The sequence below is a fragment of the Podarcis gaigeae genome (genome assembly GCF_964106915.1).
Source record: "Podarcis gaigeae genome assembly, chromosome: 1".
NCBI classification, from domain to species: domain Eukaryota; kingdom Metazoa; phylum Chordata; class Lepidosauria; order Squamata; family Lacertidae; genus Podarcis; species Podarcis gaigeae.
Genome location: NC_139678.1, coordinates 52,350,658 through 52,368,907, shown reverse-complemented (window position 1 = coordinate 52,368,907; position 18,250 = coordinate 52,350,658). Strand labels below are relative to the sequence as shown.

Here is an 18,250-nt window from a genome sequence, read left to right as displayed (position 1 = left end):
GAAAGCTCTTTGAAGATTCATTCTGCAATACAGTACAGTCATACCTCGGGATAAATGTGCTCCAGGTTGAGCGTTTTCAGGTTATGCTCCACAGTGACCTGGAAGTAACAGAGCGCGTTACTTCCAGATTTCGCCACGTGCGCAGACGCTCAAAATGACATCACGCGCATGCGCAGTAGTGGCGAATCGCAAATCGCGACCCGCAGATGCGCAGTCGCGGGTTACACTCCACTCAGGATGCGAACAGGGCTCTGGAATGGATCCTGTTCGCATCCAGAGGTACCACTGTACACCATACTGTGTCCATTTGAAATTGGAGGAAAACAGATGTAGGTGGTTCTGGCAATGAGGAAGGTGGCCGGGTTGTATCCACACAAATAATGTTGGTGGGCATATACCGAGATCACAATCACACTTCTTCATTTGCTGGGGGCATGTGGAAGGAGGAAAAGGTGTTGAAACCTAATCAAGGGGGTAGTTTAACTACACCAGGGGTCTGCAACCTTTAAGACAAAAAGAGCCACTTGGACCCGTTTCCGAATAAAAAAAACCTGGGAACCGCAAAACTCATCATTATAAAAATAAGTTTTTTTAAAAAAATAATTCTTTGTTTGACCCCTCAGAATTACTCCTCCTCATAGAAATAAACGTTAAATTAACAAGTTACCTTTTTTTGTGTGTGTGTTCTTCACTCCCCTTCAAAACAGTGACCAGCGTACATGCCCCTTACAATGTAGCGGGCGGGCGGGCAGGAAGGTGACGTCGGGACGGTGCGTGACTAATGCACGCACCGCCCCCATGCGACATCACAGCCAGTACAGCGCCCGCCACAGTGGGGAGTGTCGGGGCGCACAATGCGCCTCCTCCCCTCGCTAGTATCCGCCCCAGAGCCGCGGCAAAGGTGTAAAAGAGCCACATGCAGCTCCGGTTGCCGACCCCTGAACTACACCCACCTTTGTGGGCAGCAGGATTTAAAACCAGTCTATATTGAAAGCAGCATGTTGAGGATTGAGCATGAATGATTCTGGATTGAGGGAAGCGACATTTTTGTGCTATAGATAGGTATGCGGTTTTATAGAGAAGAACAAAACAGGCAGAGAAGTGACTTTTGACATCAATTGTTATTCACGAAGCATCAAAAATGCATTTTAATAAATTAATTCAACCTAAAACAAGCCAACACAGCCAGTGTTCTTGAAAGGAGGGAATGTGAACACATCAAATATTCAATCTCTGTTACCCCTCCCACAGATCAACCTTTCAGATGCTGATATAGGACCCAATCATGGTTTCCAGATAGTTTTAAGCTTATAAAGCTTCTAGGACAGAAAAACATGGATGTTTTCAGACATAATAAGATAGGATCATAAATTGTCTTAATAGATTGTTTGCAGTCAAGCAGTGCAGATTTAGAACAATCACATAGTAAAAAGGTAAATTAATAATAATTGGTATATGATTAGTTTTATGATTATGTCATTAATGGAACCACTCCAAGCAATGCCTAAGTAATTTACGTTTTGCAAATTTAGTTGAAAACTACAGTAAGTATAGTCGGTTAGATGAGACAAACGAAGGTGAAAATGTAATTATTATAAAGCATGCATGATTATATGCTTCTCTAGATGTATAGCTTCCATTCCTTTCTGGTGAATTGCGCTTGTTTTATAGTGCTTGCTACTTATGTAGAGTTTCTAATATTTAGCATGTTTTACAGTTTATTGGCACAGCCCATTTCAGATACATGAAGTTCTCAAGCATTTTAATAGTGTGTGCATAACACAAATTCCTGGTAGACTACAACTTGTATTTGTAAAGCTATTTATGTCTCTTTCAATTTCCGAGTAAATGGGTAGGTTCTTGCGAAATGTCAAAATGTGGCTTGGGATGTATGTCAGAAGGAACGTGAACCAACCCAAAGGTTGATGAGCCGGGTTATGAGGAATAGGATGCTTCAGTGGGTGCTAAAAGCTTTTCATTAGTGCTAATGTACACCAAATTAAGCATGCAATTAGACTAAGTGTATTCATCAGGGTGGTGTGTTTTAATAAATGGTTTATTTAATGTGATTGTGTTTTATTGACTTGTGCATTAATTGAATATTTCTTTCTTATAGGACAAGCTTGGCCAATAAAATATACATGGGACGTATAAAACATTAAAGGTCAAAAGAAACATTCCAAGAGCTGAATAGGTGAGAGTTTTGAATTTGTCAAAGAGTATTTTCTTATTTCCTCCCCTAACAGTAAGTGAACTGTTTCCCGTTAAGCAAGTATCCCCACAAAAGCCATAATTCCTACAGGAGCATTATGAGGAAAACAGTGTACAGATGTGTTGCTTTCCAAGCATTTTGCTGTCATCAACATGTTATCCAGTGGTGGGTTAGAAAGTCCTGTCCCCCTTCCCCCATGTGGAATTTGTTAATTTGGTTCAAACAAGAATGCTAGTCTCAAAGGGCCATCAGAATTAGCAGCCTGAGAAATGGTGAAGGTCTCATGATTCTAACACACATCTATCTGGCTTTTACAAACTTGACTTTAATCGTGAAGCAATACCTTCCTAATGTTGTACCATAGACCATTGCCGTGAAATAGATGAAATACAATTTCCTGCTGAATCAAATGATCAGATTTTTTTTATCATGTTATGTCTCCTATGGCCCACTTTAACCTAACAGATATAATGATAAAGAAGGCAAATGTTTGCCATCGTACCTTGTGCTGCATTTGCATAGCCTTCATAGGAAAGTCACGCTCCTGTGTTAAAAGAGGGAGCCTCTTCATTTCCCCCCTGCTGTATATTTCTGCAGAATAGAAGTCATAACATTCTTGTATGAAGTTGGGGTGAACAATATCTAAATTGGTCTTTATATTCAGTAGCAGCTCTGGGTAGTGTGGACGCAGAGATCAAAACTGCTTTCTGGGACCCTTTCTCCTACACCTAGTGCAGTGTGAGTTCAAGGCAGTATCTGGCCCATCAATATCCAATTTCTCCAAAATGTTTAAACTGCAGTGGAGAAAATATTTGGAGTATTGCATTCATGACATGTAATAAGCACCACCACAGAGGCCTAGTTAGAATCATGGGAATAGGGTAGGGTGCAAGGGGGTTGAAATTGATTACATTTGGGGATTATGTTTGCAGGATGCTTCTGCAAATAAAATATGTGTGAATTGCCTCCATCTGTCTCCCTGAAGACCTAATTAACTGCCTGACTTTGGGAGGGACAAGAAAGCATGCTTTGATCCCACTTCAATTGGTGTAAAATCAGTCTAATTCAAATGACCATTGTTACATCAAGCCATAGTCTTCAGTTAATTTCTACTGAAAAACACAACTTTCATTAGTGTCCAGCAACTACAGGTACAGAAAACATAGTAGATCCTCAGGGGTTTTTTTTTTTTTGGGGGGGGGGGGACTAAAGCAAAGAGCTGTTTTGCTTTGCCTAGGCAAAGGAGTGGTGGTGTAGAGATCACATGATCATGTGGTCATGTGGTGAGAAACATTACCATAGTTCAGGTCCAGCAACTAGACTAGCTGGACCTGAACTATGAATACCAATTTTACCATTTATGCTCTCCCTAATTAGCTCGAATCAATCTATGTAAAGTATATTGATGACTTAGCTTTATAGCAATTAACTCAGAGATTTAATAACTGATTTGAAAAGTTAAGAGGGGCCTGGGTGTGGGTAAAGGAGAGAGAAAGGAGTACACAGCCCTTGCACATTGTCGGTTTGCACAAATACCCCTTGAAACATGTATACATTATTTTTGCATCTTGTCATGGAGAAGACTTCCTATGTCTGCTTCGGTAAATCTATAGGACCTTTGTATCGCTGTTGCTTACTGAACCTTCACAAAATACCATCATTGTTTAATGAGGGGGAAATACAGTAGATCATTTTTACCTTTTATTTCATAGCAGTGTAAGGTTTGGCTGCAATCTTTCTTTGCAGAACTGTTCCATGTGTAAAGCCAGGTGGATCTGAGACCCTCCTGCGGTAGCTTATTGAGAGCCAAAAAGCAGCACCAGCTCTTGGGGGCCTGATGCTTTAGGCAAACTGGAAAACATCCACCTGTCATAGCTCTGTCAGCAAACAGTTTGGATGCCTTAGGCAACTTCCTGGTTTAGTGAATCTCAGTGGTCCTCACAAGTCTGAGTAACACAGTTCCACCTCTGGGAAAAATTTAATCTGCTGCAGCAAAAACAACAAAAGAGTTTTGTGGCAACTTAAATTCTACTTATTGTGGCATAAGCATTGGTCTAAAACCCGCTTTATCAGATACAGTCAGATATAATTCATGCATAGCACTCTACACAGCAGAAAGAGCCATATCCCTTTGGTTCTCTTCTTTCCACCAGCTTTCCAGACTCAATCAAAACTTTATTAGCAAAGCCAACAGGCCACAGCTATACAAGAATTAAAAATAGAAATAAGGATAAAAGGGAGAAAAGAACAAGCAAAAGGAGGTCCGTCAGATGAACAAGTCTGTCACTCAGATGGTGGCCCTCAATTTCATAGCTCTTTCGATGTACCTCGCGACCTTCTCTGTTATCTGACTATCCGTATCAGATAAGAGGAAATACAGTGTGATGTCTGGTGAACGGCCGGGGATGGAGAGAATGAGTGGAGTAATAATCTCATTCCTTAGGTCTTTGTAAAGGGGGCAGGATAGGAAGACGTGGGACACTGTTTCCGTGTTACCATCTCCACATGGGCAGAGTCGTTTTTCAAATGGAGTCTTTTGGTAGCGACCTTCGAGTACGGCAGAAGGGAGAACATCCCATCTAGCCAATGTAAAGGCACGTCTGTATTTTGGGATGGTTAATTTAAACAAATATGAAGCTGGAGAGTCAAAATGAGAAGGGGGAAAGTAGGTATACCATGGGCACAGTTTCTTTAAGATAGTCAGGTTGTTTTGCCGTTCAATGTCTTTCAGGCGCTGGCCTATTAGACTCTTTGCTTTAATGAGGCCCATTGATAGTAGGGACTGTGAATGCAGACCGCATGTAAGAAGTTTTTGATGCACAGTTTTGAACCACTTGCTTTTGTGGGGGTCTTGCATTACTAGAGGCAGCACCAGCTTTCCTTCATGCCTACTGTAACAATGTTCTGCTTCAAACTAAGCTCTCCATCTCCCCAACGTTTCATATTAGGTTGTCCCATAAAGATTATGGTTGATCTCAAATTGATTTTAGGTTAAAGTAGAATAATAATAATAATAATAATAATAATAATAATAATAATAATAATATCAACACAAATCACAAACTTGGATGGCTTTAGAGAGGATTTAACAAATTCAGGGAAGATGTTATGAATGGCTACTGGCATGGCTCTGAATACTAGATTGTGCTGTGAAACAACAACAGGAGAAGACTATTGGTTTCATGTCCTGTTTGTGGGATTCTAGGTGGCAAAATTGCTTAACAGCCATTGCTTGCACAACCACATTCACTGCAGTTTCTGTATACATTATTCAAAACAGCCTTTACCCAACCTTGGTTCCCCAGATGTTGTTGAACCACAGTTCCCATCAGCCCCAGTAAGCATGGCCAATAGTTGGGGATGATGGGAATTATAGTCCAGTAGCATCTGAGGTAAAGGAATTTTGATAGAGCTGCCTTATTAAAGAATTAATCAATTAATTAATTATTAGTTTAATTAAATCTAAACATATGTACATATTAAGTAAAAAGCTACAATGGGATTTTTTGCTTTTGATGAATCAGAATATGCTGTAGAATGCATGATCTTGTAAGAGGCTCTCTATCCTGTGCATTAGAAATGAGGGATGTCTCTTCACAGTGTCGTAGTGGGTGCCTCTTCAGTCTATTTGCTTTAACAGTGCATTCCTAAACGTCAACATTCTCCCACTTTCCCCCTCTCCCCATGGTTCTTGAAAATACTTCCGGCTTCATTCTCTCAACACTTTATTAAAGCTTCTGTTCCTCCAAGTCTATAATGATGACCCATTCTATTGGGAGTCACAAAGGATGCTTTTGAGGCTTGTGAGAGTGGAGACATACAGCAGCATCTGTCTCTATTCCTCTTCCTTGTCCCTGAAGCCTTCACACACAAGGAGAAATCTTGTTGGAATAGTTTGCTTTCCATAAAAAACAACCCTTTGTTGTTTTTCCACATGCACTCGAGGTGGATTTCCGTAATGCAGTTATGCGTGCAGTAAGAAAATTCTCTAGTGTAGCAAAGAAGTATCACTGTCTTTTCCATACAGCATGCAGAGTCCAACACAATTTGTGGCTCCCTGCCACTTTCTTCCCAGCAAAGACATATTCTTTCTGGAATGGGAAAAGGGTGTTTGTGTTTGTGAGCAGCTGTGGTGCTGTGTTCACTTGTCTGCTTCCAAAATCCCTGGTCTCTCTCTGCTCTGTTTCTTACCCCCCAACCCCCAATGCATGCACACAAACACACAAGGGTCAAGTCTAATTTTCAAACTAGCTAGATGCTGTGCATCAAACAAAATACTCTGTGGAGCTGTAACTGTTTACCTGCGGCTTCCGCCACCTACCCACCACTGTGCTTCTTCCCATGCAGTGACCACTACTGGCTGCCAAAGGCTTCGTCAAGAAGCATAACTAAAGCAGATCAGTTACCATGGTCACACTGGGAAGAGCTGTGGTGCTGATATACAGCAGCTCCAAATTCTTTGGATTAGGAAAAATAACGAGAGTGAAAGGAAAGGATTTATCACTCAGCCTGTGAAAAATTCTCTGCAACCCCTTAGACAATTTGTGTATTTGCTTTTAGCAGCATCAGATGTATTTTCCTATCACAGCATGCAAAATTTGGGAGTTACAAAGAGCTGGAGTGCCTGAGAGCCACTTTTCCAGCTTTGGGCATTCTTTACCAAGCCCAATGGACACTTCTTTTTGTTTTGTTTATAAATTGATCTCCCATCTTTCCAAATTTTCCAACGAAATAAAAGCAAAAACTAGCTTTAAATAACAACCTCCTAACTAAAAAGACATAACGCTGAAGACGAGGAACACTACAAAACCACATGGAAGGGACAAGTTTTGTTTTTTTTAAAAAATAATAACAAGAATTGTAAAGATTTGAACCTTATTTGGGTGTCTTATCAATTATCTCGGGATAATTGCAGTAAAGACACCTCTTCTTGCTGTAGAGGTTCTCATTTCACATAGAATGAGCACATGAAAAAGAGTTTCCCTAGCTGCAAATGTGTGCTTTAGAGTACCGTACTATCCCACCTAATTTTCCATAGAGAGTAAGAATGGCTAACAAATCAGAAGCAAAACAATATACAGAACACTCCCCAAATTAAGCCCACTCACAAAATCAAAATAGAACTAAGAACATAGAATGGTACCAAACAGCAATAAAAATAAATGCAAAACTAAGCTAGCAGAAATGATAGTCATCCAAAGACCCTTTTAAAGAGCCACATCTTTACGAACCACCTGACTCACTTCACTTAACAAGGTATTTGATAGGGTGGGCACCATAACAGAAAAAGCCCTAGTCCCAGCAGGGCCTCAGATAATGGATGGAGCATGCAGAGAGGAACATACAGAAAAAGAAAGTCATTAGGGTACCCTGGTGCCAAGCCAGTAAGTTGTTTTAAAGGTTAACACCAGCGCCTTGACTTGAGCCAGGAAACTAATTGGCAACCAGTGCAGATCACATAGCACCAGTGTGATGGAATCAAATTGTGTTACATTCCAATTTGCAGGCTTTCTAGACTTTTCTGGTCTTGCACATTTGGAATATTTCACAACACTTTAGGTCTTAAAGAATTGCTTTATAAATAAAAGAATGTTTTAAAAAGCCCCACATCATCTGCTGATGCTATCCTGCTGCTCTCAGAAAGCTGCTGTGCTGTGGTGGTTAAGAATCAGAATTATTAGTTAGAACTTGGGAGTCCTTTGTTCAAATGTCAATTCAATTGCCTGTTCATTAGCTGGCCTTAGGCAAGCTTACCATCTCCCCTGCCATCTGTAATATGGGAATACAGCACTAGTTTATCTTACATTTTTGTAAGTTAGAATTTATTACATTCTTTGACACTTTGGAAAATGGCTGTTAGGTATAAATCTGGCAAATATTTCCTTGCATCCGTAGCTGTTTTAAATGTTTCCATGTACATTGACTAATACATATGCAAGGATTTCCACCCCTACCCCAGGGTAGGTTATCAATTTCCCCCCAGTATCAGTCATCCCAGGGAATGTAAATGGGAAGTTACACTCTAACGTGCCTTTTTGTTTGGAGTGAGCAGGAAGCTTTCTATTAAAACCAGGTTTTAGATTGTAGTTCTTTAGGTGGGCAACTATTCCTTCCTAGGTGTTTGTAAGTTGGCAGAGAATGACTTTAGGTGCCAGAGGAAGAATATGTGGTAGTTTCTCAGCATTTGTTGTAGACGAATCTACACACTTCTCTCATAACACCGTAGAATCTTGCATTATTATGATCTGCTACATATTTTGGAAATTTATCCATTGGCTATGCATTTGCATGATGGTTCCTGAGATCAATGAGCAAGTGTTTGGATAAAATTGGATGCCATTTTGAATCAAGGTGGCAAACTGAACCTTTCAAATGCAAAAAGAAAAAAAAAGTTTCTTCGAATTCCCGAACAATGCCAAGTATGAGGCTGCTAGTACTAACTAAAGATTGAACTTTCTCCTCAACCAATTAACTGTATCAGAATAGGAGAGAGAGGTTAGATTGCAGGTCACAGGGCAGCATCTGTGTGAGCTTGTATGCTTGACTATTCCTTGCCAGACCTTCCAAATTTTACTGTTGTTCCTCAGATATATCCTAATCTGTTTTCATTCCCTGCACAGTATTTGGGTGTAAAGCATGTATACATTATGCTAAACTTAAGGTGATAATCAGGTATAGAAGCATGACAGAAAGCCATTTACTGAGTTTAGTCATTGCTCCTTCTTTGCTGTTCTGTGCCTAAGACTGAACCAAAAACTGAACCAGCAACATTTCAGCAAAGAGAACTTAAGGAGAATACTGGAATAGTGTCCCATGTGTCAGGACAAAGCTAGCCTAACTCTTCTGTACAATTCTGATTTGTTTCACTACACATATGCAGCTTTGCATGGTGCTTAGAGATTGCTGGAGAGCTTTATAATTCATGAAATAATGAATCTTCGGTTTTTAACTTTGGAACAAGATGGTGAGTCATTTAGCCTTTTCTCATTAACCTTTCATTCCAAGTCCTGACGCACGAGGGAGAAAATGGGATGGCAATTGGAGGTGATCATTACTGCCTATTAACCTGTGTTATCCTACCTCATTGAGATATGAAATTCGTACTTTCTGTGTAATGAATTCCACAGGGGCCTGAAAGAAAGATACCAGAAAGGCTACACTGATGAGTGAAGGGAATGTTAAAGGGTTGTTGGTGTTTTGCAGGATTAATTGGATTGTGTAGCCTGTACAACCATGGAAGGAGATTGTTTGAGCTGCATGAAGTATCTGATGTTTGTCTTCAATTTCTTCATTTTTGTAAGTATCCTTGGATTTTCTGTCACATACCACCTCTTTCATATCTCTGCTTGCGAGGTCAGTGCTGGCTATACTGTGATAGACTTTCTTCAATACAGAATTGCCCTTCAGTTTCATATATAACAGCATCTGAAACATACGTAACACCTCTCATCATAAGCTGGCAGGACACTTAACACCCCCATGGCTTGGTATCACTGATAAGGGGAGTAGATACTGTTCTTGTAACAATTAGTAAGACAATTAGAACAAGACTAATTGTTCTTGTAACAATTAGTAAGTAATTCTTGTAACAATTAGTAAGAACAGATCTCTAGACCAGATTTTCAAGCATTTATCCAATCACTGGGTAAATTGGCACTGTATAGTTTATTAAAGTATGGAATATAATTGCATTGTGTCTTAGTACTTCTTCTTCCAACAACCATAAAGTTGCATAAAGAGTATGCTAACCCTTTTGTTGATCATTTCTAAGCCAAACTAACTAACACTATTAGAATGGTCAACGTAGCAATAGTAACAATAAACCAGTGTCATATGGTGTCAAGAGTTTCATGCTATGAAGAAAATTGCTCAAGTTCAGCTTCCTGTGATGGTTGTGTTTTTTGTTAAAGAATGCACCTCTGGAAATAAACCTAGAATAATAATAATATATTGTGTATCTGTACGGTTTGTATAGTACAGGTGAATCATTTTGGCGGACAGGGGAAGCTTATTATGTAAGATTTAATAACATGGGATAAAGAATGTATTATACAGGTAAGGGATAATCTAGCAGCCCTGCCAAGCCCCTTTTTATATCTCAAAATGAATGAAACCTTTGCAAAGATGGGGCCTATGTCTCTGATGGCCCCGAGGTTGTCCGATTGCTTCTTCCATGGATTTTACACAGGAAATAACTACACAGGAAGAGCTGTGCTATAAAGCAAAAATGGGTGCTTCCTTGCTATAAATAGCCCAAATAATGAAGAGAGAGAGAGAGAGAGAGAGAGAGAGAGAGAGAGAGAGAGTATTGGTGGGGGAAATTATAGGAAATGCACACTGTGAAAAAAGTAAGCTTGCATGGCAGAAAGCTAGCTTAGTCATGCAGCTATTGTGTTGGTTAGATCTCTTAGCTGAGGATGAACTCACTGAAGGGAATCTAGAAAGGAATTGAATGTCTTTATCTGAAATATTTCCCTTTTTGGCAGCTGGGTGGTACATCTCTACTGGGAGTTGGAATATGGGTCATAGTGGATCCCACTGGATTCCGAGAGATAGTGGCTAGTAATCCTCTGCTCTTCACGGGGGCATACATCATGCTGGCGATGGGAGCAATGCTCTTCCTGCTGGGGTTCCTTGGCTGCTGTGGAGCCATCCGTGAGAACAAATGCCTCCTTCTCTTTGTAAGTACTGTTGGCTCTTTCATATGTGGTTTTCTTTTGTATCTGCCTGCGTGGTATGGATAGCTGATTAGGTAATACCAGTACAGATTGTTTTGCACATCCAATTGTTTGCAAACTGTGGTTTTTGCACAGTTGACAACTAAAGGCATTTCATCCTAATCTGCATGCAAGTTCTGCTGTACAGCTAATGAATTGCTTGTTGCGATCACTTATAAGTAATAATCATAACTACTTGAAAATAAACACTGCACCTATCTTGGCACAACTACCAAGGAGTAGAATTTAATGTGTTCATAAGCTAGTACTGTTACATGTACAAGAAGAACATGCAGATATTTTGAGCATGGAGAGCTAGTAGCATTTTGCTGCCTACATAGGTAGATCTTTTAGGTTAACTTTGTGTGTAAGCCATTTCAAATTAAAACTCTGAAGAAGGTGACGAAATAGCAGGAAAATGTAAAGAGATCTGTAGTGTGCTTAATTTTTGTTCGTTTGTTTCTTTTTACTTTTGGTTTGTTTTTAAGTGTAGTGTTTTAAATGTTTCAATTGCATTTTTAATCGTTATGAGCAGCTTTGAGGATTCTAGTAAAAAATAAACATTGCAGAACTCCCGTTGAGTAGATATGAATATGGGCTCCAGAGTCCAATTGTAGCCTGATAAATAACATTTAATCTCAAATATTGAATGTTATTTGGGAGGGGGAAATTGTGCCTGCAGCTATGAATAGTGCTATAGGATGGTTCAGGCTTCTAACAAGCTACAGTTCCCAAAGCACAGATGTAGTAGGGAATTGTGATTTGCTTAAGAGTAGATGCAGAAACATCTGATCTCCTCATTGCAGCTACAAAAAAGGAGACAATAAAAAGCACACAATAAAAAACTTTGCTGCAACTCATTCATATAGTGGGAAATCTTAGCTTCTTGTCCTGTAAGTTTCTGGTCCTGTAAGTACTTTAGTACAAAGGGACATAAAAAGAGCCCTCCTGGATCAGATCAAATGACTGTCTCTTCTGGCAGTCTCTTCTCACAGTGGCCAACCAGTTACAAGACATCTCACTCATGCTTCCCATCCACTTCTGTTCAGGGGCATAACATCTAGCCCAGTTGGTTAGAGCATGGGGCTGATTATGGCAAGGTCCCATTTGGGCTACCTGTATATTCCTACATTGCAGGGGGTTGAATTAGATGGCCAATGCCTTCCAATTGTACAATTCAATGATCTCTGATAGCACGTCACCATTGATAGCCCTATTCTCTATATTTTACCCCTATAAAACCACCTGTATTTTTATCAAGCGTGCATACACAAGTGCTCCCATAAGAACTTTATACCTTATCTGCACCCCCATTTTTCCCATATATTCATCAGCATGCACTATTTAATCAGCCCTAGAGTCAAGAGTATGAAATCCCCCTTTGTCAGCCTTCTTCAAACTGCAAGTGAACTCCAAAAAAGTAATCAATTAGTTTCTAAGAAGTCCTTAAGGCACAAAATTCTAGTGTGGTTGCAGCCCACAAAGTTTGCCATATCACATTTGGGTACATTTGGAAAGAAAAACCTAAAGGTGTGGATGTGTGTATGTGCGCATGTGTGCACACCATCTGGATCGAGTAGATTTGGGTTTCATTATAATGTACATTATAGCGATGCCATACATAATGAAAGGAAGCCTTTGATTGAAGTGGAAAGCTGCAACATTTTTCTTGTCCTAGTTCCCCACCCAGCCACCCTTCAATTTGCCTGTTATCCTATATACCTGAGGGTGTGCGTAATGGCTAAACTTTTCATTTGGTACGTCATTTTATTCGTTATGAAATGGGATGGAAAGAGTTATGTAAGAGTTTCCCCCCAGGAAAAAGGACTTCCCAAACGGAGGTTTCTTCCAAAGAGGGAGTGATGGGAAAGAATTGACTATGCAAAGCGATTTAGTGTGTGACTTGTGGAAATATTGGCCTGGCGAGATTTTCATATTTCTTCAGGAAGTTCAAATGAAGTGGCTGTTAACTGTAGCTGGGGTTGTGGGAGAAGTGTTACTTTCATGGCCTGATCAAAATCCAAGTCCTCATATGAAGTTTTCAAAAATAGATGAGCCAGAGGCTTCCTGAGAGAGATTTTGCAGTGATACATAATGAATGCCTAAAGCTTTTAGCTCAAGTGTAAACTCAAGGCAAGCGTACAGCATGGATAAGAGACAAGAGAGAAACATGCATCCCAAGGGAAGTTCTCAAGCTTCTTTCTGCGTAGAGATTATTTTTCATGTTATATTTTTATAAGAAATGTTGCAGTTGAATCTGATATGTTGCATCAAGCGTCAGGCTGTGTTGTGCTTCACAGCCCCCAAAGCTGTTGTTCTAGCAGTTGATCTTTGCAAGGTTGTGTTTTAAAAAAACACAAAAAAAACCACTGCACACTGCTTGGAAGACTTAGAAATGAGCTTGCTGTGAAATACCCCTAAAGCCATTTCACTTGCTGCTTGATAAAATAGTGGGGTCTGTGGTGTATATTTGAATTTTGGAAGGCTACAAAAGAGTATAAATCAGTCTTGGTGTACCCATAAGAAATTCCTTTGTATCTGTCCCTTCCTCTTTCTCCACCCACGTTGCAACAAAGGTAAGGGGGGGGGGGGGAGAGAACTAAGTACTGCTTGATCTAATTTTTACTGAGGACCAAACTGGCACCAGGGGGAACTTTCCTTTCATTGAGGTGGTTAATGCACTTATCCCCCAGGCCGCAGTCCCAGTCCTGTTTCTCCAAGCCAGCAGCTAGAGAATGGCAAGCTACATGATGAGTTTCATGTTTAGTTTGACCCTCAAAACATTCCAGTATGCAAGTCACGGTATTATTTGTGGATACAGATGGGGAAATGGGGCTGAGAAAGAGTCTTCTCCCATACATTTGGATAATGAAACTGTGGATGGTCTTTTTCTCCATGTGGGAGTGTGGTTATTGTTATTGTTTATTACTATGTTATGTTTTGTGTGTTTTTGTGTTTTTATATTGTAAACCGCCCTGTGATCCTCGGATGAAGGACAGTATAGACATTAAAGAAATAATAATAATAATTTGCCCAATGACTCTGGGGCAGAAAATCTATGTCAAAGTGATGGGGGCAGGGAGGCCTTGGCAGGGAGGCCAGAGAGTGGAGGATTTTAAGTGAGTTGGTATGCTCAACAGTGAATCCATATGATCAGCAGAATGGTTTGTAAAGTAAAGCCTTGCAGTTTTGCAGTCTGGCGTGTCCCTGGATGTTTTGTTGATCTATGGATTTGGAAGATTTCTTCCAGTGTAGCTGTAGATTTCCTTTGCATGGCGAGGACAAATTCCTCACTCAGCTTGATTTATCGTTTTGATTATTTTGAGAGATTCTGTCCCAGCTGTTTGCTGTAGATGTACAGTGATTTGTCTGCCTTTCTTTTTCTCTCTTTCAGTTCTTCATGTTTATTTTGCTAATCTTCCTGGCAGAACTCTCAGCTGCAATCCTGGCTTTTATCTTTAGAGAAAATGTAAGTATTACAATGTCAGCATGGTGCCCTGCAGATTTTGGTTCAGGTGGACTTCAAGTTAGAAGGTTATAAGCTTCCTGAGTTGATATCTGTTAGGATGGCAGTGGACCAATATTCCTATTATTACTCCTGGTCTGAACATCATGCAGTCACCTGTTGAATGCTAGCAAAAGAAACTTGTGTCAAGTAGATGGTTTATGTGTAGAGGAGATAACATCCCCCCCCCCCCCAGGTTTCCAGAGTTAAGGAGCTTATGCAGGCTCATACTTTTAAAAAAATCATCCTCATTAAAATTGAATTAGCTTTAGTTTCATAGATCAGAGACAAAATTAATAACAGTTTGAGAGGTTAAAAGAACATAGCACAGCAGGATAGAAAGAAGTAAATTCATCATAAGTTATTTCATTGTGCCAGTATGAAGAATCTGTCACATGCATGCTTTTCCAAGTCTGCAGCGCAATGCTTATCTGTCCAGTGCCACCTGTACTGAAAACAGAGCTTTAAATCAGCTCAGATAGACCAAACATTCCTTTAATAAAACTGCTATCATATTTAGGCTGCCATTTTCCTCTTGTCTAGAGGATGGACTAAGCTGAAGCCCTATCACAAGTCCATTCCGTCTTTATTTGTGTGAGTTTTTCAAAAGAATGCACAAAAAAATTTACATTTGAAATGTATGCATTTCTTATGTAAAACACATGCTTTTTACTTATATGTATTTTCAATGCATTTTCCTCATAAAATATGTATACTTATTGTCCATAAAACCCTTATTTTTGTGCATACCTTCTGCTTACTAAAGCTGAATTGCAAAATCTAACTGCAAGCAAGTTCAGGAGTGCAGATTTACCCACAATTCTCTGTGATGCAAAACAAAATACAAAAAAACACAACTACACATTCCTAAACAAAGGGATTGGGTTTTTTGCTTTTACATTGGGGGGGGGGGGTCCTCGGTTGGGGGGTGGGAGACTTGGAGCAATGCCCAAAGCTTCCTAGGAACACCCACTTCCTTAGGAACTCTACTGTAAGTGTTGACTTGCAATACAGTGGTACCTCGGGTTAAGTACTTAATTCATTCTGGAGGTCCATTCTTAACCTGAAGCACCACTTTAGCTAATGGGGCCTCCTGCTGCCGCCGCGCCGCCAGAGCCCGATTTCTGTTTTTATCCTGAAGGAAAGTTCTTAACCTGAAGCACTATTTCTGGGTTAGCGGAGTGTGTAACCTGAAGCGTATGTAACCTGAAGCGTATGTAACCCGAGATACCACTGTATAGGCAAACATGAGCTACTTCTCCTTTTTTTGCTTTCACTTGTTTTCTTGTTGCATTTGTGAACACAGGAAACCAACATTTACACCTTACATAGCCAAAGTTAGCTGGTGTGTCCTGGTGTGACTTCAGTTGCTTTTGTCCATTGTTCTGTTTGGCAAATTCAATTTCCTGCTAAATTTTTGCTTTGCTTTTGTATTTTGCTTTGTATTTATTTGGCTGTTTTCTGGCACAAATCTGCAGCCTCATTTCTGTGTGTTTGGGTTTTTTGTTTTAAAATAGAAGAGCTAAGGATAGAGACATTTAGCAAATAAACCTTTGGGAATGGCAGAAAAACAAAGTATTCACTAATAGGGTGAGAATGAGAATGACACAAAGGAGCCTGTGGACAGAAACTTTGGCATTTTGTAACTCAATGCTCTATAAACACAGGGCTTGCTTTTAATTCCCCCATGTTTAAGGAAGTAGGTGGTTAGATTTTTAAAAACATTGCAAGCCCCAAGAGCCCATTGTGTTCTGTAGTAAGCTGCAATGTAAGCTTCCATGGGGCATTTTGGTTCACCGCTGTGGGAGCTTGAATAATGGTGTGTCTGAAACATATACCTTTCACTTGAGGTACAAGAAAACGTAAGATTTTTCCCTGTCCATGTAGAAACATACATACCAGCATATATAATTTTGTTAGTATGCTACCTTTCTGCAGTTCAAACCACGCTCAAGGTTGCTTACCACATGAAAAAATTACACAACGACAACATAAACAACATAACAAAAGTAGTCATAATAAATGAAACATTTTTTAAAAAATGCACAACTAAGCCAAACCATTTCCACATAAATCACAAGGGCTAAAATAAAGATACAAAAAATCAGCAGCAATAACCCCCAACCACAACAGCCTCTGCCAAACAGCACTGTAGCCTAAGAGTCTGTGCAGCAACCTCAGCTTTTGTAGTTGGAGTCAGTCAAGACCCCGTCCTCCCAGGCCAGATGGGAAAAGGCCTGTGTGAGTATTAAACTTTCCATTCTAGTCACTTCATTTTTCTCTGGCTTTTCTGATATCAACTGTATGATTCACAGTGTTTCCAATGAGCTCATTCTCCTGTTCCTTTATTCTGCCCATATCACCTATCCCTGCCTCCCTCTTAGATTCTTTCCTTCCAAGATACAAGTTTTGGCCCATCTCTTTCTCAAGGACTTTGCAAATTCTGCAGCTCCCTGTTGCTAATTTATTTGCTTTCTTAACACCCTTTGTGCTGGCTAAATAATTGCTAATAATAATAATGACACATAGTAACATTGTTACTAAGCTTTCTACCATCAGTTTGGTGCTTTTTTAATATATGCAGATTTAGGAAGCTGTTGTTGCAGGTTTGTGTGACTGATTAAACACATAAATTTGGGAAGACTCAGTGGTAAAGCAACTACAGAAAGTCCCAGTTTCAGTCCTTGGTATCTCTAGGTAGAAGTAGACATTCCTGCTTGAATCCCTGAAAAGTTGCTGGTCTGACTCAGTGTAAGGCTGCTTCCTATGTTTCTATGGGCTGTGGAACTGAATTGCACACATTACTTACGTTGTACAGTGGTCACAATGAAATCCAGTAGCTTGATCTTGTGCAAAAAATTAAGATTGTCGTGTTGCATCCTCAACAGGGCTCAGATATGTACCTTTATTTCATTTTGAAGTTGGAACCCACTTCCAATATTCAATACTTCCCATTGTTTGTCAGAACAGCCCTGAGAACCTTGCACTTACTCCCCACCCACAAATATTCCCACTTCTTTGTTCCATCTGGCAAGTTTTCTCTTGATGTCCATAATCTCTCCTGTCCTCCAGCTGTGCATTGCTCTGAGGCTTCTCTTGACCCTCCAGAGTATATTGGGGAGGACATGGAAAGAAAGGGGCTCATTGCACTAGTGAGAATCGTTGAGCTGGCTTCCGCTAGCACAATAATTTAGCTGAACAAGAACCCTAGGGGCTTTTTTACCCCAAAGTAGAGTTCACATTCTATTGCTTATATCCTCTTGTTATTAATACAACCCACCATGTCTCTAGGCTCATGATCTTGGAAAGTGTGCTTCTGTTCATAAAATGTGTAGACACTTGTGTTTGGGTGTCCATGCTATCAGGGACATATGTTATTACTTCTGTTTCCATGGCTTTATTTCCTTAAACAATATGTACTTTGCTTTGTGACTTAGAGGAAAATGTATTTTCTTTCCTTTAAAGATCTTCAAGATCTTTACCTGTAGTAATATATTGCAGTATTTCAGTTGGTTGCTCCCGTTAATGAATCTGTTGAAAGCAGAACAATCATCTTTTTTTTCTTTTTTTAAAAAAAAGCCTTTTACTGGTTTGACAGGACTAATTGTAGTGTGTGTTTTATACAGAAGAAATTAATGAGGGAGCAAGTATAGAGTAACCTTGCAGCAGACTTAACAAGGATTTAACATCGGTTTAATTTTTCCTAAAGAGGCTATGTTTTCACCATTATTATTTTTTTTAGAAAAAAGAAAAGACCTTAAAATAAGTAAAGAAGTGAGGTTTAGAAAGTCAATGCTGAAAGAGTCATATCTGTCC

At 39.8% G+C, this 18,250-nt stretch overlaps 1 protein-coding gene across 4 annotated transcripts in view; it reads left to right on the top strand.

Moving 5' to 3' along the window:
• Positions 1 to 18,250, top strand: part of TSPAN18 (tetraspanin 18) — a 174,081-nt gene that overhangs the window by 136,469 nt on the left and 19,362 nt on the right. For all 4 annotated transcript variants that reach the window (XM_083752865.1, XM_083752867.1, XM_083752868.1 and 1 more), the window contains 4 exons: positions 2,117 to 2,194; positions 9,416 to 9,508; positions 10,699 to 10,893; positions 14,324 to 14,398. In XM_083752865.1, the coding sequence (XP_083608991.1) occupies positions 9,446 to 9,508; positions 10,699 to 10,893; positions 14,324 to 14,398 (333 nt within the window). In that variant the 5' untranslated portion in view covers positions 2,117 to 2,194; positions 9,416 to 9,445. The remainder of the gene's footprint in view (positions 1 to 2,116; positions 2,195 to 9,415; positions 9,509 to 10,698; positions 10,894 to 14,323; positions 14,399 to 18,250) is intronic.